This window comes from Amphibalanus amphitrite, unplaced genomic scaffold (genome assembly GCF_019059575.1).
Source record: "Amphibalanus amphitrite isolate SeventyFive unplaced genomic scaffold, NRLGWU_Aamphi_draft 000451F_arrow, whole genome shotgun sequence".
In the NCBI taxonomy this organism is placed as follows: Eukaryota; Metazoa; Arthropoda; class Thecostraca; order Balanomorpha; family Balanidae; genus Amphibalanus; species Amphibalanus amphitrite.
The window spans coordinates 241,301-265,724 of NW_024881945.1; the positions used below are offsets into that span (position 1 = coordinate 241,301).

A 24,424-nucleotide genomic window follows, 5' to 3' on the forward strand; every position below is an offset into this window, starting at 1 on the left:
GCATAGAGATGTTCACTGATAAATACGGTATTGCTTCGCTTTGTCAATTCCTCCCTCCGCAAGTTGTTATCGAAATATATCACAGCATGAAAACTGATATTTTTTTTTACAACAAATTAAATCACCTATGAAAAATATGAGATGGTCAGCTTTTGTCAGCGAGAAAACATGCTCGTTAATGTCATTTTCAGAGGTGGTTTTATCAAAGACATTACAATATTACCTCCGTAAATAAGCAATATAATGACATGTTTTTGACATGTTTTGTAGGACACGTAAATTGTTCGGTATTCAGCTCGCTTTAAAATCGTATAAAGTTTTTAAATTATAATAATGGTAATAAAGGCCGTACCAGAAACAGAGCACGTAAATTCAGGTGATACGAAAATTCATACCAAAGGTCGCAGTAAATGCAGTTAAATCTATCACCAGAATCGACAATAATTCAAGGCCTAACACTTGCCACTCTCACGCAGCATGCGGTTACTTTGGCACTGGGCATAAAACATCAACTTACATTGTTAAAATACGAGTCACTCGTGTCGTGTCATTAAATTTCGTCGTTCGCTCAGCCGAAGATTATTGCCGTGAATAAATGATCAGCCTGGAGCGGCCGGTGCGGTGTCAAAGTTGCACCCGGTGTCGGTCCGGCCGGGGGCCGCCGCTCGGTATAATCCGCTGTAACAACAGCACATTGGGCGACACACACCCCGCGCACCGTCCAACTTCAGTGTCGGCCGAGTGGGCTGGGCCATAAAGCTGTCAAACCGGCCGCTGACCGGCGCAGGTGCCACTCGCTGAATAATGGAGCCGGCCGGTCGGCGCCTGTTACTACTCCCCTGTGCACTGTGTCTTGACTCTAGTCGTTATTGGCTCGAATCAAGTCGTTACCGACCGACTGTGTCTGTAGCCATCATAGGCTGGACTAGTGTCATTATTTGCCATGCTGAATCGACTTGTGTCGTATGTGTCCAACATGGTTCAGCTTGCGTCGTTATAGCTTTCGAAATTGAGTCGAGTTCTTATCTTTTAACCAACGGACTTTTTTCATCAGCGCCTTGAGTTAACTTGTTATCGGCTCAAAAGGAGCTGCCACTGTCTGACTCAAGTCTTCACCCGTCGGGCTCAGGTGATTTAGAGCTGATTCGGTGCAGTTGAGCTATTTTTGGTCTCACATCCTGGTTCGGTAAATTTGTTTCTAATTCGCAGCCCGCGCGTACCATCGTTGAGTATTGTCTAACATGATTCAATAAAAGGCGCACTCAACAGACTTCCAACGCACGGTTCTTATAATGCAGCACTATTCTCCAAAGCGACATCACACAGACACGAGCTCATAATTCCTGAATCATGGTATTGATGTTCGTCGGCGTGCCTACCTTCACTCCTTCACTGCCATGTTTAACGACTCTGCTGCATTTTGTTGCCGTGCTGACCGCCCTCTCGTCCGTGACTGTCCTTGGTCGACTCAAGGTGACTCGAGTCGGAGCCGGGGGTGGAGCCGAGTCGGTGACTCACCCGTGATGACTCAGGCGGTGACGAGTCAGACCGGTCAGCCGCTGTGCTAACTGGATGTTGTGACTCAGGCGGCGGGAATATACATACGACGGCCGACCGGCGAGGTGTGGGAACTCGCATGCATTGACGGGAGTGTGGTAGCCGGAAGTCTGAAGCTGTTAGCTGCTCAGGCAGCTGGAACCGTGTCCCGAACACCTCCGTAACCGCCAATACACCTCTTCGTCCACTCGTAATTAGCAAGTTTTATGGTATGATGTAGTAGGTTTTAACCAGTATGGGATGTCAGGACTACACGTGTTTTGGTAAATACATGAAAACAAGGATTCAGAAAACTCGAGCTTTATTCATTTTTTTTTCTGCATTTCATTATTTGTAAACAAACTACGATACAAAATGTACAGGACTATGTATACCCAAGGTAGTTGCGGGACTGCCTTACACATCCATTTCGCTTTATATTATGAAAAATATTGCTCCACTTTAGCGCAGCACAACTGAAGATTCGCCACGTTGAACAAGCATTCGATTGGCTGCGCGTTATTCGACAAACACTCGCTCGGCGCCGGAGAGCTCAAATATAAACTGTAAGTACGGACAATAACAGAACAACAGAGGTCAACGGAGGCGGTGCCGGTGGGAGCGCTGCAGGGCGCTCACGGCCGCCGGTGGGACAGACGAGGAATCACTCACCGGTGCCCGGGGGAGGGCACGGGCACGGCGCGGCGCCCCCGCGGGGCCGCGATAATGTGTACCATTGCCAGGCGCAGTCTCTTGGGAGGCGGCTCTGCTCGCCCGCTCCCTCTACCGACACACACGCACACCGAGCAACCGGCTCTACGTACTAACACCGAGAGAAAAGGAGAGCGGGGACGACCGCCCCCGCTGAAACTACCGTCGAGGGCCGCGGCTCACCCGGCCGCCCCGCTGTCAAAACTCGCCGGTCCGCTCAGCGAGGAGACGCATAGCCAGTATGTGTGTCAGGTGAGCTAGGTCAGAATTGCGTGGCCACCAATATTAAGCACATTTGCACATATGCACACACATACAGCTTTCTAGAACGCAGCTGAACGAGTGTGGGCGATTCGTAACACCGCATGAGTCGCTATAACCTGCGTAAGTACACACTTTCGTCCTCCGCAATGCACTTGGGTTATGAGAAACCGAAACATACTCATAAACATATCATAACTCTACAACAAACATTTCGTCAAAGTCATAAAGCCCTGAACTGATCAATAAAACAAAGCACACCACTGGGAAGCTACATTGCAATAAATATACATCGAATGTGGGCCTTCCAAACGAATAGCGTCTCACTGTGTCAAACATTTCCACCAGGTCTCTCTCTCTCTCTCTCTCTCTCTCTCTCTCTCTCTCTCTCTCTCTCTCTCTCTCTCTCTCTCTCTCTCTCTCTCTCTCTCTCTCTCTCTCTATCTATCTATCTCTCTCGCCCTCTCTCTCGGACTTTGACCTTGACCAGCAGAGGTCAAAAGTTGTCCCTGCACAGCACAGAGAGCTAGGAGATCACCCCAGTGTCGTTCAAACGCGAGCCCACCCGGGACGGAGAAGCCGTCAACCGGGATAACCAAGCTCCCCTTCAGATAAGCACAGAGAACATCCTGAATTGACGCCAGACATCGCAAAAATCGGCGGCAATGGCATAAGAGCATGTCCGTCTTGTAACCACTATCAATCATATCAGTAACATCGCAGCGATCCAAGTATCAGTTAGCCTGTAGGTGCATCCCGAGGCGGCCCTGCCCGGCGCGCACGGCACAGAACGCGTGCAATCTGAGATCAACTAGTGACGCCGGCGACCTTTTGTACTGTACATCCACAGTATGGAAACGGTGTGATTATCTGTCGGTAATGGCACGGGTCATGCGTCAAGGCCACGGCAGGTAGGAGCTGACGGTGGGGGCGGCGGTGGCCGCCAAATTATTGGATTACTTTTGATTGGCTGCTGGTGGCGACCGTGTTCGGCGAACTGAGACTCGCATGTGGGCCGAACATGGGACTGATGGCTGATATTGGCGGGGCGCGTCGTTAGACTGTTCAGTGAAGAGAACGTATCGACAGGGCCGATTGCTCACACAGCACCGACACAACCAAATTAGATGGTGGTGGTGGGTGGCGCAAAGTAGATCAACAAAATGATTGATTATGCAGAGCTTTGGGTTCACTTTAAGGTTAAAGGCTGCTAAAAGAGTACTGCATGTAGGATGAGTGATTGCTTAAAAGTTGAGGGAATTGACAAGCGACTGCGACGAGCGCATTGGTAGAGAAGCAACAGTGACAGCAGAGGCAGCAGTGGCCGGAAGAGGTGCGGCTGTCCCTGAGGCGTTAGGGACAAGGCGGTTAGCCGTTCTGGGAGCGGAGTCTGGCCAGCAGCAAAGGGCTAGCGGTTGTGGCGCCATGTAAAACAGACGAATCGCTCGACCGGCCACAACAGCGCAGAGTTTTAGAGAGCGCCACAGCAAAACGTTAGCTCAGTCACTCACTTACATACCTCGAACCATCCATTGCAAGTAGCCGACGCCAGCATAACATCGCGCTCAGTTCGAACCAACTCTCGAGCCGTCAGCTCCCTCACCCGCAGCTCTGCGATGGACGCTCAGCATCCGACAAGGTCAGCGAAGGGCGGCTCGTCGGCCCAGGGGTCCTGCAGGTCGCCGAGGGCGCAGAGCACGTCCCGGTCGTAGCGGAACTCGAGGTGCGAGCCGGAGCTGCTGGCCACCGACAGGGCGTCCAGCTCCAGCTCGGAGGTGAGCGAGTCGAGCGGCATCATCTCGAGCTCGGAGACCAGGTCGGCCACCTTCAACTGCAGCAGCTCATCCAAGCCGTCAGGGTCGGGCTTCACGGCGGTCAGCAGCGGCTCCGGCGGGTCCAGAGGCGTGGCCAGAGGACCGTCCTCGTAGGTAGCGGCCGATTCGGGAGAGTCGGGCATCACGGTCGAGGGACTGCAGGGCACAGTGGTCGGGCTGGCGCGAGGACAGCGACTGGCAGAGGGCTGCGCCTCCTCCAGGGTCCCCCGGAAGGGTCCCCGGGACTCCGACCGCTGCACGGAGCCAGCACCCGGCCTGTGCTCCGCACTGTGCTCTGGAAGGCTTTCTGCGCTGAGCTCTGGGATGTGAACCCTCATGGTCCCAGCAGCTGTCGCCAGAACCTGCGATGTCTCCATGTCGGCTGCCGATGACACCAGTGTCGAAGTTGACGTCACCTGCGTTTCGACCCTCGCCGCCGATGCGGAAGTTGAGGATGTGGTGTGCCGTCGCTGCCTCACCCGTTCTGTGGAGACTCCGCCCATCTTCCCATCAATGTTCAGCTTCAGTTTGAGCCTGTGGATGCCTCCAGTGCCGGCCCGCGACCGGACCGAGCTGCTGCTGACCGGTGCCGCCTTCGTCGCTGGTGAGGTGACGCACACTGAGCGAGAACGGGACCTCGTCCTCTCCGTGGTCTTACCCTGGCCGGGTTTGGGCGTCTTCTTGCGCGGCCGGTACTTGTAGTCGGGAAACTCGCGCTGGTGGTACTCTTTGAGTCTCTTGGAGATCTCGTGGAAGGGCGCGCGCTGCGCGTCACTGAGCAGCTTCCAGCGCCGGCCCAGCTCCTTGGAGATCTCGGCGTTGTGCATGTCTGGGGTGACCTCGATGATCTTGCGTCGCTCGATCTGTGACCAGACCATGAAGGCGTTCATCGGGCGCTTGATGTGGTTCAGCGGGTGCTTCTTCGTCTGTGGGGCAGAAAGAGAGGGAGTTTAGTGGCGGTGTCGTGTTGAGTCTTGAAATCCTAACCATGGGACACCGCACACTGACCAAACACAACAAATACCGATAGAAAGCTACGAAGCAACTACCGGCAGCTGCATAAGTATGTACAATGCCCTTGACAGATTGAAAACAAAAGAAGAGCATAACTAAGCACTTATGTACGCGTTTTTAACGCCATTGAGCATGCGTCAGAAACAACTGAGATCATTAAGTGAGACTGAAGAGTCATGTCTTAATAGTTAATACCCAGGTAAATGCTTATTTGAAATTGTTTAACGGACTTTCACTGGGTAGTGGGTATAAGTTATTATTGGTCCCGGTACTCCGACTTGTATTGAAAAGTCTTCGATGGGGCACACATAGGTTTAAAACAGACAAAAATCAGGTAGCCACTTTTCGCAACACATCAATATTTCTAAATATCCAGCACGTGATGCACAACTTACCTATTCTCATAGGTATGTAAAACACAGCCAATAGGTACACTTCCTCTTCCAGTTAATTAAAGTACACTTCTTCCTCTTTGGAAGAGGAAGTGTACCTATTGGCTGTGTTTTACATACCTATGAGAATAGGTAAGTTGTGCATCACGTGCTGGATATTTAGAAATATTGATGTGTTGCGAAAAATGGCTACCTGATTTTTGTCTGTTTTAAACCTATGTGTGCCCCATCGAAGACTTTTCAATACAAGTCGGAGTACCGGGACCAATAATAACTTTTACCCACTACCCAGTGAAAGTCCGTTAAACAATTTCAAATAAACTGAGATCATCATGATTCGGATTTTAAGTAAAACGGTTGCGATCTCCTGTCACCAGTCATCATTCGTCCGAATGCAGTCCTGATCGCCGCCTCTGTCTGGTTTATTTTATCCATTTCCTGCCGACCCCCGCAAAGCTCAGCAGTTCCAGCCAGCACCGGCCTTGGAGGGCGTTCGTTCCATTTTGGATGATGTGTCGTGTGGGACTCTATGGCGGCAGCGGTGGTGGCTTGGCTCGACGGTTTATAGCGTCCCGTAACAGGTGGGCTCGGTGTGGAGAACGCTGAGGAGAGCCGTGTGAATTGGCTGCAGACAAACCAGCGTGCAGCTGAGAGGTGGTATCGGTGACAATGTCAGTGTTAATCAGCAGTTGAGCCGGTTCCTCTTTCATCAAACAGGCATAATCGTCGTATCCTCTAAGAGCCAACGCACACTGACACCACCACGTTACCTCATCACGCCGCTTCTGACACGACACTTCAAACAGCGGTACAAAGTGGCGCTACGTGAGCCTCATCAAGAACCCTTCACGGCGAGTGGAGTTGGGCCCCATCACTCTGACGGGCAAACATTAGCTGTAATCGCCTTTCATGCAGAGCGTGTGTGCAGTGCAGTTCCGCAGTTCCCCGTACTGAGTGCACACACCGCGTCGCTGGATTACGCTGTTGGATCGCTCGTTAGAACTCGGCTCCGGCGGCGGCCATCACGGAAGTGCCGCCACTGTCCACCGATGCCACCTGTTCAGCATGTACATACATGTTTATGCCTCCCGGGAGACATTGAGGCCGCACGCGCCGTGACGGGCCCGACGAGCGCCATAATCCTCCACCGCGGGGCGATAAACCGTCCGGGGTCCGACCAGGGTGCACGGACGGTCATATAGACACGGCGAGGTCTATCGATTGAGGCCGTACGCTACTGATAGCTCTGGGGAGGAAGGCACCGTCTGCCAACGTACGCCCATTTAGGCGCGTTTGGGGTTTGCCGAGGCGTCACGGCTCGTTGAAAGGTGCGTTATTTCCGCGATAACGCGACGCGGAAGAATATCACAAGGATGACGATCAAGTGGCGGAGCGACGCGGTGACCTCACCAGCCGCCCAGGGTGGATCATTGTTGAATTATGCAGAGCAGCGAAGTCAAAGGGGACTTTCGGGTGAAGCAAACAGTAGAAGACGCTCCCAATCGCGCCACTGCCGTGACCGAAGAAGGACCGAAGGAGAGCAATAAAAATGGAAGGTTTTACTTTAATAAATTTCATAAGTCACATCCTCACCTGAAGTGTCTTTCGTCTAGCTACGAGGCTATAGCGTAAGTGGTTTGAAGGACGAAGAGCTATGTGCAAAGTTGACGCAGAGGAGTATTGGAGTTCCTGTGAAAACAGGACAGATCAATGCAGCGGAACTGAACCGTGCTGCAAAACCTCCAAACGAGGGCAAACTTTTTAATTAAGCGATGAAAAACAGCATGGAGGAGTGGTATTGGCTCCTCTAAGTCCTTCAGAACGATCCCTTTGAAAACTTGTCTTAAACACTAAGTTTAACGAGTTATCCTACAAACCCGTCTACCCGAAAGTTTTGTTGGAGTTTTGGCGCGGCCACGCACCTGGACAAACACTATCGGCGTTCGGCGGTTCTATTTCTGCGGTCGCGGCCGCCGCGCGCCGGTGGTCGGTGGACCTCCCGCGACCTCCCCCGTCCCGCACACACGCACACAAACCGTGTGTTTATGCGTCCTCACACGGGGGCCAGGTGTGCCAACTGAAATACACGCCGGTTGCCGCTGGGATGGGGCCAGACGGGTCCTCCGGCCGGCCGCGGTGAGCCACAGCAGACCAAAACAGACCTTGCTAGCAGACCCTCGCTAATAGGCTAACAAATCATCCGACCAGGCCGACCACAGCAGACCGTCCACCAGACCGGGATTAATGTCAACAGACCATCCGACCAGACCCGGACCAACATCAACAAACCATCTGACCGTCGTTAAACATGAACAGACCATTCGAACAGACCCCGACCGACCGCGTAGAGCGCCTCACCTAGCCGAAACTAACATCAGTAGACCATCCTGTCAGACATCGATCAACCAAATCATTTGTCTTCTGCTCAATCAAACAAATTTAAAACCCTGATTTTCATTGTTTTGTAAAGCGTGCAAATAACTTATAAAAGAAGAAACCATAGAATATTTGATCAGCCCTCGTTGGATCTCGAAGACTATAGCAAAGCTTGGTAGTTTTGGGCTACAAAATTATGATGCATGGTCGTAAATTATTCAAGATTCCACGGCTGAATAAAGGGAAAACTATCCGACAGCCGACACAGGTGTGTCGTTAACGATGGATGGTGGCATCGTCTAGCACTCAAACAAATTCTGTTGATTATCGGGCCATAGTTGGAGTGTTATTAATGCAGTTAACTTCCACCTTATCTGCAGTCGATCGGCCCAAAGTTGGTCCACTCGGGATTATTTACCGGCGCATTAGGCCGGTCGGACACGGGTCCGGGGTCGGCCGTACAAAACAGCCGTTATTTAATCCCTATCCGGGGCCGGCCAATGGCCGTCGATAAAGAATCGAGCAACACAACTAATGACCGTAATGGGACCGTCCATGGGCCCGCACCCAATTCGGCGATAGGGCCGGCCGGCGGCCGATGGGCCGACACAATGGTCCAAACACGCGCGGCATCAAGATGCATAATGCATGAAGATTATTACGTCCTCCGACTACCTCGCTACGAGGATTGGCCCCGGTCATGCTAGCGGCAGCGCGGGGGCCCTATGAGATGCTCACACGAAACAGCCGAACGCAGGTCATTGGGAGCCGCTCATAACGAGCTGACCCGACCAGGTCGACCAGGTCGGTGCGGTCCCTAACGAGCAGGCCTAGCCATCAGGTCACTCAGAACTGTTCATAACAAGTTGATCAGAACATCCAAGCATTTCGACTACACCAATACTATCCACTTATCAACTGGCTTAGTATTTATATAATCCTGTGTCATAATATCCCCAGGATCACACCATCACAAGCATCGTGTGATATCGTTCCACGATCACGTGGAAGCGCGTGACCTCGGGAGGTCAGCTGCCGGGCCATCCGGTCCAGCACGAGTCGGGGAGGGGGAGGGGCACGTATCCGGTGGCGGCACGTGCTGTGATAGGAGCCGCCACTGACCGACATGTTGGGGGGGGGGGGCGAGGGCAAACTCCAAGCAAATGTGCACGAGACCTCTGCTGAGCGATCCAGTAGCAACTGCGGTGACAGTACCAGTGCCTGGGATTTGTATCGCTAAGCTTGTGTTGATATCGATTGAATTTAAGATTGCATGGTGGGGCGTTATCGTTTTGTATGAAGTATTCGAGTCAAATGTAGATTAATAAAAACTAAACGAAGAAAAACGTCAAAGACCAGAACTGCTGACTTCTCTGGCTTTGACAAAGAGCATTTAAGTTTGGCAGGATGTTCCTACAGAAACAAATTTGTGAAATCACATCTAATTCATGACTGTATGCAGACAGAGACAGCATATCCACTCAGACATATAGCGTATGTACAGGGGGAAGGGGCCGCGTCGAACACAGCGGCGACCAGTCCCAGGCCAGCAGCCTAGTTACTACCGGTGCAAAGTTGTTGATAATTGGGCCCGATTATACTCGCGGTAGTCGACAAAGTTTTAATGGCATCGCCGCCGCGGGAATCGCTGAGTTCCTAGGACGCGCGCGCCGCACCCGGTGGCAGGTCAGGTCAGGTGAGAGGTCAGGTCAGGTCTAAGGTCAGGTCAGGTCTAAGGTCAGGTCAGGGCTAAGGTCAGGTCAGGTGAGGGGTCAGGTCAGGGCTAAGGTCAGGTCAGGTGAGGGGTCAGGTCAGGGCTAAGGTCAGGTCAGGACTAAGGTCAGGCCAGGTGAGGGGTCACGTCAGGGCTGAGGTCAGGTCAGGTGGGGGTCGGATGAGGGGTAAGGTTAGGTGAGGGGGTCAAGTGAGGGTTCAGGTCAGCTGATGGGTGTGGGTCAGGTCAGGTGGCAGGACAGGTCCGGTGACTGGTCAGGTCAATTCACAGATGAGATGAGCAAAGGGTTATGAAGAGCAACGTCAGGTGAAGGGCTAGGTGACCTATCAGACCAGCTCGACTACAGGTCATGTGACAGGTCAAACCAGGAGGCAGGTCGCTTGGAATGGGCAGAACAAATTGAAATGCCTTGTCAGTTCCACAATTACATTATCCCAGGACAGCTTGAGGACGTTCGTAGCACCATCATACTTTGGCAGGTGATGCATCAAATTTGGCAATCAGAACAAAGCCTCTCCTCTATGTTTGGAAAGCAGTTATAACTTCCACCGCCATGCTGCAGGGAGGCCGGTTGACTGAACATAAATATCATAGGTTACGAGTCTGTAAAACAAAAATAGATACCATTAGTCCTATCATGGGCCATTTTAAAGTGTCAGTGACTAGTGATAAAAGAAATGGAATGACCACGATTTAAATCCTATAAAGCATAAAGTTCCAAACGGAGCGGAACAAACTCGAGAAAGAGCGTGTATCTGTAAAAAAACGAACAAAAAAAATAACGCCGTAAGGTTGAACAAGACGAAGACATCGATGGGCAACACAAACAAAGTCTGAGAGAGTTTTCTGTTGTTGAGTTCTTCATTTGGCAAAAGTAACAGAGAAGTTCCGATTAACAATCAACTGCAATTTAAATTAAAACCGTCCCATTTTCTTCATTCTCTCCATCATTCCATCCTACCTCCTTTCCCCTTCTCTCTCTCTCTCTCTCTCTCTCTCTCTCTCTCTCTCTCTCTCTCTCTCTCTCTCTCTCTCTCTCTCTCTCTCTCTCTCTTCTCTCTCTATCTCTATCTCTCTCTCTCTCTATCTCTCTATCTCTCTCTCCTCTCTCTCCCTCCCTCTCTCTCTCTCTATCCCTCTCTCTCTTTCTCCCTTTCTTTCTTCTCCTCCATCTGTCGACTGAAAAAGTGTTGGTACTTTATCCATCCGTCAGGGCCAGGTCTCTTCCATTACCACACTGAGTCTACTCTCAAAGTTCACCTCTGAAGCTCAACTCTGGAGCTCACCTCTGGAGCTCACCTCTGGAGCTCAAGTCTGAAGCTCAAATCAGGAGATTATTTCTTTAGCTCACCTCTGGAGCCCGCCCCTGCGCCGGCTGACCAAGTAGTACCGTCTAAGCTTGTTAGGTGACCTCTCGGTCGCCGGGCCGACACCAGCTCCCAGTCCGATTAATAACTCGGTCGCGACGTGCAGCCCCGAACACGGCCGGAATCAGGAAGAAAAATGACTCCTCTCCGACTGCTAACGGCTGGTGGCGCGGCGGTGGCCGCCGGGTCAGCCGTCAGGGACCTCGGGGCGGTCCACAGACGCCTCCGGAAGTGACCTGGGGCGGTCAGCCGGCGGGGGAGGTGACCTGCAGCAGCGGCAGACGGCCCGACCTTCTGGCCGGCAGAGATAGCGAGCTCGATTGACGAGGTCAACACCCAGCGCCCGCGGGCGGCCATTTCGTTCAATTACCCGGCCATTGGCTATTTATCGGATTCCACAGCGGGTTCATAACCTTCTCGGTGGTCTTTATTGGACGTGTTCTGGAGCAGTTCAAAGGATATAGGACGATTCACTTTCCTGGGAACGGGTGTCGTGTGCAGATGCTCGCACTCAGAATGTCAATAGAAAGCGTCCTCGTCATATTCAATTGATAAATTGTTCTTGGTTTAACCCTTTATAATATTTGATTTATAAAATATTCTCGGTTCATCACTTATGTCCTTCCATTCCCATTCTCTCTTTTTCTCTCTCCTCTCTCTCTCTCTCTCTCTCTCTCTCTCTCTCTCTCTCTCTCAATTTCTTTCTCCCCTCCCTTCTCTCTTTATCTCTTTACCCTCTCTTTCCCCCAAGTTGACCACCACTCTCCCTAATTTTACGTTTTCTAAGAGCAATAACATAAACGCTCCAAGTCCTCAGTATATCTCACCTAGCTCCCAGCAGCGATCACCTTATGTAACAGTTCTCGAAACGCTGCTCGACCAAACATTTCGCGAATTGCGCACTCGGGCCTCCAATGTCTCTGCCTGCAATATCCAGCGCCATATTACCTAAAACTACGCCGCGGGGCCATGGTATCACCCAGAGCTACGCGGCAAGGCCACCGTATCACCCAGAACTACACTGCGAAGCCACCGTATCACCCAAAACCACACGGCGCGGTGCTCCCGTATCGCACTCTGGTGGGTTTGGTGACCGGCACTGAGGCTGGCGAATCGCCACATTCCCGTGATCGGAGCGCCCGGCGGGACGCGCCCGCTGGCTACCACCGAGGTCATACATGTCATATCGCCGTACCATCCGCATTCCCACACCAGCTGGGCGGAACCAGATCTGGTGCATGCAGCTCTGGTGTGTCGGTTTGGTCTGGGATCCGGATATCGCACGTTTAGTATATGTTAGGATTTGCAGGAAACAACATGCTACTAGGAGATTCATGCTTCAACGCACCTGCGTTCACATGAACTTTATCCGGCTTCTTGTGATTGATGTGAAGCTATGCATCGCACGACGATATGTACCAGATTTTGGTGGAAATGTAGTAGGCATAGGCTTACTCGCCTAGTTCACCGAACTGGGAAGGCGGCTGTGGATGAGAGCGGGGCGCTAGAGGGCGGGGAGGGGCGCATGTCATCACGCGGTCCGCGGAGCCGCTCCTCCCGTCCGTCAGGCCGTATTTATAAACAAGCCGACCCGACGATAACCTTGGCGGGTGCAGTCGGGTCGGCACAGACTGACTGGCGCTGCTGGTCGTCACGCGGTTATCGGGCACGCCGGCCTCGATAATCGGGCCGCGGCTGGCGGCCGGGCCGGGCCAGCTAGTAGCCCCGGGCGCCGCCCCCGGCCGGCTGGTCCCAGCGCGGCGGGACGGGGCCGGCCGCCCTGCCATGCCACCGCGGCGCGCTCAGCTGATCGGGGCAGACAGACACACACACGGCGGCCGGGACGGCGCAATCAGCCGGTGGTGCTGGGTCCGGCCAACGACCCGCCGGTGGCGGCGGCGCGGCAGGCCACCCGGGAATCTGGAGTGTCGCGGCATACTGGAGTCCTGGACGACCTCTGACAGCTCGGCACTGCACTGGCGAGGGAGCGGCAACCCGGTGAGTAACATGCTTCTTTAGCTTGGTTTAGACGAAAGTCGAAATCCACAATTTTTTTTTTTCTCAAAGAGAAGTTCTCAAAAGAAGTGGCATATCCACTGCCTCAACGTTAAGTTGCTCATATTCATTTACCATACAATTCATGCAAGTCATGTGTTTTCGTTCCGAGGTAGGCCAGAACCATCAGCTGATCTATTCGGAACCCAGGTTCTGGAGCCAATCGACATAAACAACCAAGTAAAGTTAGCCCGCACCGAGCGTCCCCTCCACGGCAGCCCAAAATACCATCGGCCGCTACTGCATGGCGAGGTGTCACGGGCAACACGTCCAGCCAAACGAACCAGGTCCTCGTTCCACTAAATAAATGACGGCCGGTGGCGGGTGTCAACAGAGGACCTCGGGGACGGCCGACTCCAAAGGAAAACAGCACTGCTCCTCGCTAGAAAGTCTGCCTTAAATGGAGACCGGTGAAAGTGACACAGCGCTCGGCGTCAACGGCACACCGGCAAAACATGGCACGCCACAATGGAAAGGAGAATTCGGCGATATTGACCATCCTTCCGTGTACCCGAGGCAATCGGGTCACTTGGCACGATAAAACACAGGGGAAGAAAACATGTTAGAGGCCCGCCTCAGTTAACACCTCACCAGTGTGTTTCAACATCCGACTCTCTCCCGCAGCTGACCCGCCAGTGAAGCGGCGAGGTTGCATCAGGGCGCCCTTTTAGCACAACAGCGACACCGCGTGATGTTGGCGGTACCTAGTTTGAATACGTCACTGGCCCGTCACTACTGCGTATCCAGTCGCCTGTGCCGTGGGACGCCTCAACGTTATAGAGCCAGCTTCAGGGGTCACAGGAGCAGCGTCGAGGGTCGCAAGGGTAGCGACACTCCTCAGAGGTCACAAGGCAGTGTTGAGGGTCACAGGGGCAGCGAGAGGGTCACCGGACGGCGTCTGGGGTCACCACTGGAACAACGGCCTGGTGTCCGTCAGACCGACGTAAAAACGCTCAGAAGAAGCGTCCGAGGATCGGGCCGAGCTGTGCGGTGCGGTTATACCTGGGCTCGGACTTGGCTGGCCAAGCACAGTGGTCTGAAGTTGACTATCTGAGCGGGCATTATAAGCGATCCAGGGAAACGTAAGAGGACTAGGACGTAGGAGTATGCCTGACAAACTCATAAAAAGTGCTGCCCCCACTCCCCGCGCCAAAGTACAAAACGTATCCTCACCCGCTCTTACACCCATCAAATGCTCGTAACCTGCGCAGTCTGCAACGTCCAGTCCAAGGCATGTGGATTGTGCAATGCGTAAACGTTACAGCTACGTCGATCGCAAGCTTGACCTCTACCCATCAAACAAACTCACACATACGTCTCTATTGAGACGTAGCCGTCGTGTTTGCATCGAGGCCAGCAGAGCGGCTGTATACTCAGAGGGTGGAGGGCCAGTGCCCTATCAGAGGCACACCCTCCAGGGTAGTCATTGCCGCTCACCTGACCTCACCTCAGTCCTGACCCTCCTCCCACACCACCCCGGCACAGGGTAACAAACCTTCACCCTCCGTGACCCCACCGGCCGGGCCCTGCGTCCGGTCGGAGCCCGGCCCCTCTAACTGAGGGTGTCGTTCCACCTTTGAGGAACTGACCCCGCTCCTGAGGACTCCAACGTGCTCCTGAGGAATCTAACTCCGCTCCTGAGCACTCTAGCCCCGCTCCTGAGGAATGAGCGTCTAACGGTCTTGCGCTGAGACGGTGCCGAGAACCTACCCAATGCCCAACGGCCCCAACCCGTCCTCCACGAGACGCCGTCCTCCGGCTCCACCCGTCCTCCTCTGGTACCGAGCCGTCCTCAGAGGAACCGAGCCGTCCTCCCCCGGCCGTCCTCCTCCGAACCGAGCCGTCCTCCCCGGCCGTCGGCATTCCAGCGTAATAATCCGCATCACCAGCAAACACGGTGAATAATGAATGGGGTGTGCCGCGCCGGCCGCCGCTCCCGCAGCTCAGAACTCGAGCCGAGCCACGCCAACAGAGGGGGTTTCAGGGCCCGCCAGATAGCAGAGCGACGGAAAAGTGGAATATGTTGACGGTGCGGACAAGGCTGTCTCACGCCAGGCTGACGATAAGATAAATACGCTCTGTTTTTACAGGCATTAGTGTAGGGTTTCGAAAACATTGACTTTTGCACTTAGGACGGATGGAAAAGTACGAGGAAATATTCGTATCCTATTAAGATACACAAACATCGAAATCCATGTCAATCAAAATGCCTGTACGGCGTGCATTGCATCGCTTTGCAGATGTGTGAGCTGTCACAAGATGAATTAAATTACCTCCATGCGAGAAATGTCATCTTCCAAATTATTTAATTTTAGTACGATTCCCGACCCGACACGTTTGACACATTACATAATTTTATTCTGCCCGTCATACAAGGATTTCAAGAAATTTATACCTGTTCACGGAAATGTTTCCAATCCTTGGGAGAATTAATTCAGAGGTAAGTCTCCCTCGATCTTTTTACGTCTGTTGTTGAGAGAAAGCGCAAAGTAAGCGACGCATTTCTTGCTGGATTGAAAATATGCCTCCACAGGAAATTAAGCTATGTTCATATCTACTTATACAAGCTAATTTCGTTGGTACCGCGAATGGAAAACCTTACCGACGCCGCCCTGGACAGTTGAGGGCTATCGATTTATTTCATCTGTTGCCATGCGGTGCCTTGAGCTGTCCAACTGCCGACTCAGGCATATTCGGAAGGAGCCCACCTCACTCCACAGAAGTGCCTATCACAAAACACGTGCAACTCTTGAGTGTGACCATCTGGCATTAGCAGAATGCTTATTATTTAGAAAGGACCAATAACACCCTCCTGATCAACTCGTCAACTCGCCTCGCCAACTCGTCATGCATTGTAAATATGAAAATCACATAACACCATGACCTCTCCGACTGCACTGACCTGCGTGGCGTCTGTGTAGGGAGTGGAGGAGGTCTCTGCGCTGCGGATCACTCGCAGGATGTGCTCGTCCACCATCGTGTCCTCGCCGTGCCTCCGGCCGGTGACCTCGGCTGCCTCGCCCTGAGGCAACATGACCGCCTGCTTACAGTCCGTGTCGACGGGTCCGCGCTCACGACCCTCTGGTCTCTCCCGTGTACTGGTGCGCCGCCGCCCGCGGTCCCGGCGCGACTGACTGCAGCGCCGGCCGCGTGCCCCGACCAGCTGATTCCGTCGTGCCCAGCTGTTCCGGGGCTGCGCGCCGCGCCGACCAATCAGCGCCCTACGTCCGCACAGCTGAGTCGGTGACGTCATATGCCGGTGACGTCACATGCACCTTCCCATGGTATACGGAGCAGAGCGACGGCCGACGACGGCTGAGAGCCCGAGATGTGATGATCTTGGTCACGGGAGGTCGAGATTAGTTGCCCGGCGGACGGGTGGGTGACGACCGTCAGCTGATGCATGAGCTGTGGTCTATGGACCTGCTTTGGGATCGCTTCGTTGCATCATGGAATGATATCGCGAAATGAGTGCTGATCTCACCTAGCTGGAAACTTAGATACTCGCAGATTTTAATCTAGCCTTTGGTGCATTGCATTATTGGAAACATCGATCCTCCACACTAATACTGTGGGTCGATTTAAAGGAGAAGACACCCGAATCTTGTGTGGCAACAAACATATGAATATTGAAACCGTTCAGTTCTACTTGTGTAGATGTTTTGTGCGACTAGCACGAAAAAAAAAAATAATTCGCAAAAGTAGGAGCTAGGCTTTCTTTGACTGCATTGGGGCATCATTTTGCTATTCCATTCCACATGTGGTCAAACAGGCTGATAGCAAAACTGCAGTGTCTTCTGCATACATAGATACGAGTATATGCGCGGCTACCTTTACACTTGTAGTGGTATCGATTTCAAGTAAACTATCAAAAGCAACTGAAAGAGCCCTCGAAGCCCGCCGACGTATCACTATATACAGAGAAACTGCACCGCAAGGTAGGCGTGTGATGCGGCACAGTCTACCCCGCGCGGCGCTCGCCGCAGGGGCGATACTGCGCCGCCGGGCACCGGAGCTGTAGGTATGGTGCAGTAGGTATGTCACGGCGCAGATTGGAGGGTCGGTAAAAATGAATGCAGGTACGCCGAAGGGGAAGGAACGGTAGGATCTGATTGTTTAAATAATCGATTTGCAGCTGAAGAAACATAATTTGAGACGTGAATCGGATGCCAAAGTTTTGGCATGCCTATTGCCTACGCCGATATCAAGCGCCAACCAACGGGTTCTCGCGTGCAAGATCGCGCCCCAGTAGTTGTCCCTCTTGTGACGGGGCCGTGGCGGCGGCGCTGTCCGGCGATCGTTACCCGTTACGGCTGGTGTGACGCCGTTACGCACACTCGCCCCTCGGTGAGCGATGGGTCACCGTCACTCAGCCGGATCCGAAAACAAAGCGTCACGCGCCCGGCCGCGGCGGATCGGCCCGCTCGGCGTGCCGCGGCCGTGTTGTTGGGTGTTGCTAGGTGCCACCATTTGGGAAAGTGGGAGCTGTCGAGCATGATAGTTCTCCATTTGGCCCGCAGCTGGAGGACGGCGAGCGGGTCGCATTAAGCGCCGTGGCCGGTGTCAGGTAGGCCCGTCCGTCAGACGGGTTATGACCGGCAACAAAGGCCGCCAGCGGCACTGGCAGGCTGCAGTTGATGGCCCTCTGCTAATTCAGCTATAATTCTTTAGTCATGTGTATGAGTGGGAAGGTGCATATCATTTCATTATCTACTCAACCCACTTTGAGCCTTCGATCCAGGCGTACAGCCACTCGACGGTGAACACCCAGGTCCCAGCAACCAGTCGTTTACTGTTTCTAATTTCCGCTCACAGCCCATAACGTACTATTGCTTATGTCCTCCAATGGCCAAACCCGTTTTCACTTTTTGATGCAAGACTGATTGCAAGCTGTCTTCAAACATGCTAGTCTTTTCGGTAGAAGTGAATTGTTGTTCAATGCCTTCGTTAAGTCAAGCAACAAGCGTACTTGATCACTGAATTTGGGCCATTTGAGCAGCCTACTTCACTGAATTTGGGCCATTTGAGCAGCCTACTCATTGCACTCGCTCAACTCAGCACATTTAAAGCTTTCGGGAAAAATTTGTAGTTGCATAGGATGGAACAGCTGCTCATCCGACATTCTTTGATTTATGTTCTGACGAATAAATCTATATGCACTGTTGTCCCTTGGCAAAACATTTGGAGTAATTGCTAACCCACTGACAAAACAATAAAAGAGTGTTGATTTATGGACGAAATATTTAAATTCATGTTTAGGTATAGTGAATCCCTTCTACCCGCCTGTCTACCCTGGGTCTGTGGTATGTGCGACCCCACATAACTGGCACCCGCTCCCGACATTCCTCCTCGGCGGCCACGCTCCACCGGCCTCTGTGGAGCTCCCAGCGCGAGGCGGCGTCTGTGAACAGCCCGGTCGGCCGCCCGCCGTCCCCGCCCGAGATCCTTATCCACGGACATTGGTTTGATCCTGTTCCAAATGGGCTCACCTCCAGCGGTGGTGAATGACGCTTTTGTCACCCAGCGCCGGGATTATCATTCTCCGCCTGGGAAAAACGGCGTGCCGAAGAAAGCCTGCCGCGCCGACGTCCGATGGCCGGTTGCCACTCTGTGATCAGCTGTCGTCGCTCCCCTGGAGCCGGTGCCGGGTCGAGGGTCCGACCCGCGGGTCATCGAGCGTCGCGGCGTGCGACAAAATAGAGATCGCTCGGCTCGTCATTATGTGTCTCTGCGTGTCGTGTCCTCGATTGGGGTCACTGAGGCCCGCTGGACTCGCACGCCGATTCGCCGCGCATCAAACCTGAGGGCCGGGCCGGGCCGGTCGGGACCGATTCGCTATTCACGCGTGGACTACGCACATGGTATTCAGCGTGCGACACTCACACACGATGCGAGGCATTAAAGCACGCACTGAAGGCACGCAGTTCCCAGCCAAAGAACAGTGAATGCACTTCATCAATAGGTCCGTCATAGTAGCAGAGAGACTTGGCGCTTTGCCGTACAAAATGAGGATGACAGCTATTGAGCTTAGTACTTGTCGGAAGAACATGACCATTGAAATCAGCTCACCAAATTGGCGCGGCCTTTCCTTTGGCTGTAAATGAGCACAATCAACTGAATTCCTTAGCATTTAGCGCTGGTAATAAGGTGGTATGTATGTATGTATGTATGTATTACATTTGCAGGGCAGTCCACAATCAGTCGTGGCTGTTATTGCCCCAAGTCATAAGATAATCGGTAAAATCATACGGGTTGCAGTCATCTCATTCATCGACACCATACAATAAAGCAGTAAAAACAATCACACAGCTCACAGCCCGGACCACATCCCACGACCCATACGCACGGACGGTCTCACAAGGTCATAACATGGGCTCTCACTGCTCGGACGAAACGCTGGTGAGACAGCTCGGTGGTTCCGGCAGGTAGCGAGTTGTAGAGGTCTGGCGCTCTATAGGCGAAGCGACGCCTCCCGGCCTCTGTCCTCGGCCTGGGTAGACGGAAGAGGTGGTCCTGTCGCGTACTTCTCATGCGAGTGTCACAGCATCGGGTAAAAGAGTTAACCAGCGAGTCTGGTTCACCCCGCCGCAGCACCCTGTGCATCAGTTCCAACGTCTGAGCCTGTACCATCTGGCGAGGCGTCATCCAACGCAACTGCTCGCGGAGCCGGGAAACATGGTCGAATTTTCGACGGCCAAAAATCACCCTCAGCGCGAAATTGAGAATTTTGGTGAGTCTGTCAAAATTTCGCTGCGAACCATTTCCGTAAACAGTAAGACAATAGCGGATCCGCGACAGTACAAGTGCTGATACTAGCACTTTGATGACCCCGTCCGGAAGATAATGACGGCAGTGAGATAAGCCTCGAGCACACCGGCGCACTGCCGGCACAGCTCGGACACATGTGCTTCCCAGGTCAGGGCACCGTCGAAGACGACGCCCAGGTTTCTCACCTCTGCTTGGGGTTTCAAAGCTACTTCGCAAAAAGTTACTGATATGTTCGGAAGAGAGCGCAGAGTTTGTCGACTGCCAAAGATAGGAAGTTGGGTTTTGTTTGCATTAACTTTCAGCGAGTGAGAGCTAAACCAAGAGCTTAGTGAGTACAGTCAGCGTTCCATGCGAGAGGTGAGTCCCCCGACGTCATCTTTCGGACCACTCACCAACAACTGGGTGTCATCCGCGTATTGAAACACTATAGCTCCATCAGCGTGTAGAGATAAGTCATTGGCGAAAATAGTAAATAAGAGCGGACCTAAAACTGAACCTTGGAAGACACCCATGTCGTTGGCGAGCGGCCGAGACAGCACCCTGCATCCGGACCCATCGTTCAGGGACACGCTCTGTGTGTGTCCCCGAAGATAGGCGGCGAACCAGGAGATTTCAATGCCGTGCAAACTCAGTTTTCGCAGTAAAATATCGTGGTTGATGACGTCAAAACATTTGCTCAAGTCAATGAGGCACAGCATTGAAATCTCCCCCCTATCGGTGGCGGATAGGAGCTGGTCGGATACGGAAAGAAGTGCAGTTTCCGTGGAGTGGTGAGGTCGAAAACCGTGCTGACTGGATGAAAGGAGGTGGTTGCATGGTGAGGTAGTTGTAGAGCTGTCGGTGAACGACGCGCTCGACTACTTTGGTAATGACAGGAACGAGAGATATCGGACGGAAGTTAGTAGGGTCAGAGGGGTCACCGGATTTGTGAATGGGATTGACTAGGGAGTGTTTCCAGGGAGCTGGGATGTCGGAGTGTGTGATGCAGGAATTGATGATATGCAGGAGGGGATCACCGATAGCTGGGAAACCGATCTTCAGCATGCGGATACAAACACCATCGGCACCGGAGGCGGCCGAACTCCGCATGCTGAAGATCGTGTGTCCGAGCATCTCCCGGGTCACGGGGGAGAGCGCGAACGAACAGGCATCCACACGGGGTAAACGCGTACCAATGGTAGGCACCGGCCCCCGCGCCCCAATCTCCGTCGCCACCCTCGGGCCGACAGAAACGAAAAACTCGTTCAGCTGGTCAGCCGTGGCGTCGGGCCGCACAGACCCATCACCCCGCTTCCCAGCCACCACCGACCTAATACAGCGCCACACTCTACCCGGACCACGCTCACCGATCTCCCTCTGGTGATTTAAATGCAGATGCATTTTTTGTTTGGTAAGAAGAGCATGCTTTTCCATACGGTTTACAAACGGACTATTCAATTAAAAACGTTAAAAGCTGGGTTTAAAGATCAACTATTGAAAGCTTGTGTCAATTCTAGACCTCACTTCCTATCATAAGCCTACCAGATGTGATTCTAATTGGGAATCTTCGACGGACACCCAAGTTTTCCAATAAAAACCCTACGCGCTGTGAACTAACTGAGCTCCAAATGCGTCTCAGGGAGCCTGTCATTTCCCTCCTCCCGTACCGCCTTTGTTGTCGGCGGGGTGTCGGACGTCCCACCGTCCTACGCGCTCCTATCGACACCATCAGTGGCCCGTCGGAGTCGGCAGTCGGTCTAGACGCAGACCGAGGCGGCTGCCTCCCGGCCACCCGGAATGGGTACTAACTGGCGATTTATGCGGCCGAGACAATGCGTGTGCCTTGCCCCCCGGTGCCGCCGCTGATTGCACGGGCAGCCGACCCACCGTCGCCTGTGTAGAGCGTCTATTACGCCGTCGGGGCGGGGCGCACGAAGCGGCAATGCTTCCGAAAAGGCATTCGACGAAGGAAAACGGTCGGATGGACGACGCGATGGACAGACTGATGAGCGTATGGACAGACAGACAGACGAACAGACGGACAGACGGACAGACGGACGGACGGACAGACGGACAGACGGACAGACGGACAGACGGACAGACGGACGGACGGACAGACGGACAGACGGACAGAGGGAAAGACGGACAGACGGACGGACGGGCAGACGGACAGGGGGCCGAAGGACAGACGGACAGACGGACAGACGGACAGACGGACAGACGGACAGACGGACAGGCGGACAGGCGGACAGACGGACAGACGGACAGACGGACAGACGGACAGACGGACAGGCGGACAGGCGGACGGACGGACAGGCGGACGGATGGACAGACGGACAGACGGACAGACGGACAGACACACAGACAGACGGACAGATGGGATGATGAACGAATGATGAGCTTGTTATGTATGTATTATCGATAGGGTAAATAGATACCTTTTCAGGCTTTAACATCACCGCATTCAAACATTTCATTCGTGAGACTTGCAGGATGAAATGTGAACGTAAGAAGAACGAAGGAGCGTTCTTCTCTCCTCGCTGTATTGTAATAAGCCTTCCAACAGACTCGAATGTCAATGCGGTCTGGGAGCCTCAGAGCCGCTCAAAATATTGTGAATCCCGATAGTGTACTTGTGTGTGCCGAATGTTTACGGGAGGCGCTTCACAGCCATCGGTCTTAGTGTCAATGTAACTCGCGATTTTCTCTGCTGTGCGTCTGCTACGTGAGCAGCACAGCGAGAGGCGAGGTCAAATTTACGGGAGCCTTCCGAGCGATATTGTTTGCGCTGGTAGGCTCCACTGGAACTCTGTCACTCGAAAGAATCGACAAGTCCTTGCGCGACAGAGCTATTACCGAGATACATCGCCCAAGTTAGGCCGGATATGGTTGTTTGTTTGGAACAGTCGTATTTACTCGACCGATGAATCAAACTAATGTGCCGAGCGTTTTGCCAAGGCGGCGGTTCGGGAGGCGGGCAAATATGCATACATCATATTTTTGTCGAGTTGGGCAGTTTTATTGTGGTGCGTTAGGCTGAGGCAGGCCCGTCGGAGAATTTATGTCGTCAGAGGATCGATTGTCGACAGCGTTTCCGGATGGGGCCGACGAAAACACCAGGTATGGGACACAAAGCACGGTGATCACCGCGAGCGGGGAAGGGTGCCGAAGGGGTGAGAGGGGACGGAAGAGCACGCGCTCACTAATAAGAGTCGGTGTAGGACTTGGTGAACACTGGGCAGCCGAGTCCACGCGAGTCGCGTAGGGCTAGTCAAAAGTTCCATGGCGGCTACTCGTGATGATTGTACCAGGCTGCACAGGAGTTTCCGCTCGTGTTGTCCATTTTTTTTTTTTGAAAGGGCATTGTTGAAATATTTTAGACATCAATATTGCTTTTTTACAGAAAAAATTATGGGCAAATCAGAAAGCGAACTGCGATTGTTTTTTATGTTTCCCTGCTCATATTTTCAGCCCTGCCTACAAGTCTGTCAGCCTGTGCTCTATGCCGGAGGCAGTCAGCGTTATTGACGGGTGACCCCGGTGCTATGTTGTGTAATTGGCGCGTGACCCGGGCCACTAAGCACCGAGCGGGGTCGCTCTGTTGCTAACCGGCCGGCAGGTCCGTGCAGATTGCCCGGGGCATACCAAACAGACATGAAACCGGGCCTGTCGTGACCAAGTTCACTTGGCTGGGTTGACGGCAGTGTATGGGTGCTCAGAACTTTCCGGATGTGTCCTGAGGGAGGATGTAGAACGAGATGAATTGCTTCGCTCAACATTCACCCAATGCTGCTGTCTAGGAGTTCAACTTTTGCCTCGATGTCTTCACTTGTATTGAATCTATGACTTATTCCTCTTTTTGTGCAGAATATACAACATCGATCCCAACATTCGAAAATCCACAACTCATCTGAGCTGCTTGTCGAGACGAATTCCAATTTACGATCAGTTTGATACCATACCTATTTACATCACGTCAGACCAACACCAAGCCGGCTTACCATTGCCGGCTACCAGTTGTATTCATTACTACTGTTCGGACCCTGCTTCCGCCACAGTCACGGACGAATACCTTCGTCACGACCGAGACGGTGGCGCACTATCCACAACGACCTCGCTAAGCACCGCGCTGTTATTTCGGGCCAGCACTACCGCCGTAAATAGCCAATGTCCGCACCGTTCACGCAGCAATTGTGCTGGTGCTGATCTCATTAGCCAAGGGAACGCTCACCCGTTGGACCCGCTCTCACTCCAAAGGTCGGCTATAATGTGTCGGCTTTTTTCGACAAAGGCCGGCCATTTGATTCGTGTCTGGTAGCTGATCATCCGCTAGAAAGGATCGCAGCACGACGTCATAACTCACTGTCCCCTGGCGAAAGGCGGCAATGACCTGTGCTCGAGTCCCCGGTGGGTTCG

At 53.1% G+C, this 24,424-nt stretch overlaps 1 protein-coding gene across 2 annotated transcripts; it reads right to left on the bottom strand.

Moving 5' to 3' along the window:
* Nucleotides 1-1,841: 1,841 nt before the first annotated feature.
* On the bottom strand, nt 1,842-16,410 carry LOC122391735 (transcription factor SOX-21-like). 2 transcript variants are annotated; one of them, XM_043385953.1, is made up of 2 exons: nt 16,164-16,410; nt 1,842-5,248 (listed from the first exon to the last, which is right to left on the bottom strand). In XM_043385953.1, exons 1-2 carry the CDS (start codon nt 16,293-16,295, stop codon nt 4,133-4,135), a joined length of 1,248 nt encoding a protein of 415 aa, XP_043241888.1. In that variant the 5' UTR covers nt 16,296-16,410; the 3' UTR covers nt 1,842-4,132. The 2 variants fall into 2 exon arrangements, with proteins under 2 accessions (XP_043241888.1, XP_043241889.1); XM_043385954.1 differs by lacking the exon at nt 16,164-16,410 and adding an exon at nt 5,567-5,661.
* Between the last annotated feature and the right edge of the window lie 8,014 nt (nt 16,411-24,424).

Excerpts from the sequence above, each read along its gene's own strand:
- LOC122391735 (XM_043385953.1), bottom strand. The coding sequence starts at position 16,295 with ATGTTGCCTCAGGGCGAGGCAGCCGAGGTCACCGGCCGGAGGCACGGC. Across the intron at positions 5,249-16,163 it reads CCTACACAGACGCCACGCAG|ACGAAGAAGCACCCGCTGAA; the intron begins GTCAGTGCAGTC and ends TCTGCCCCACAG.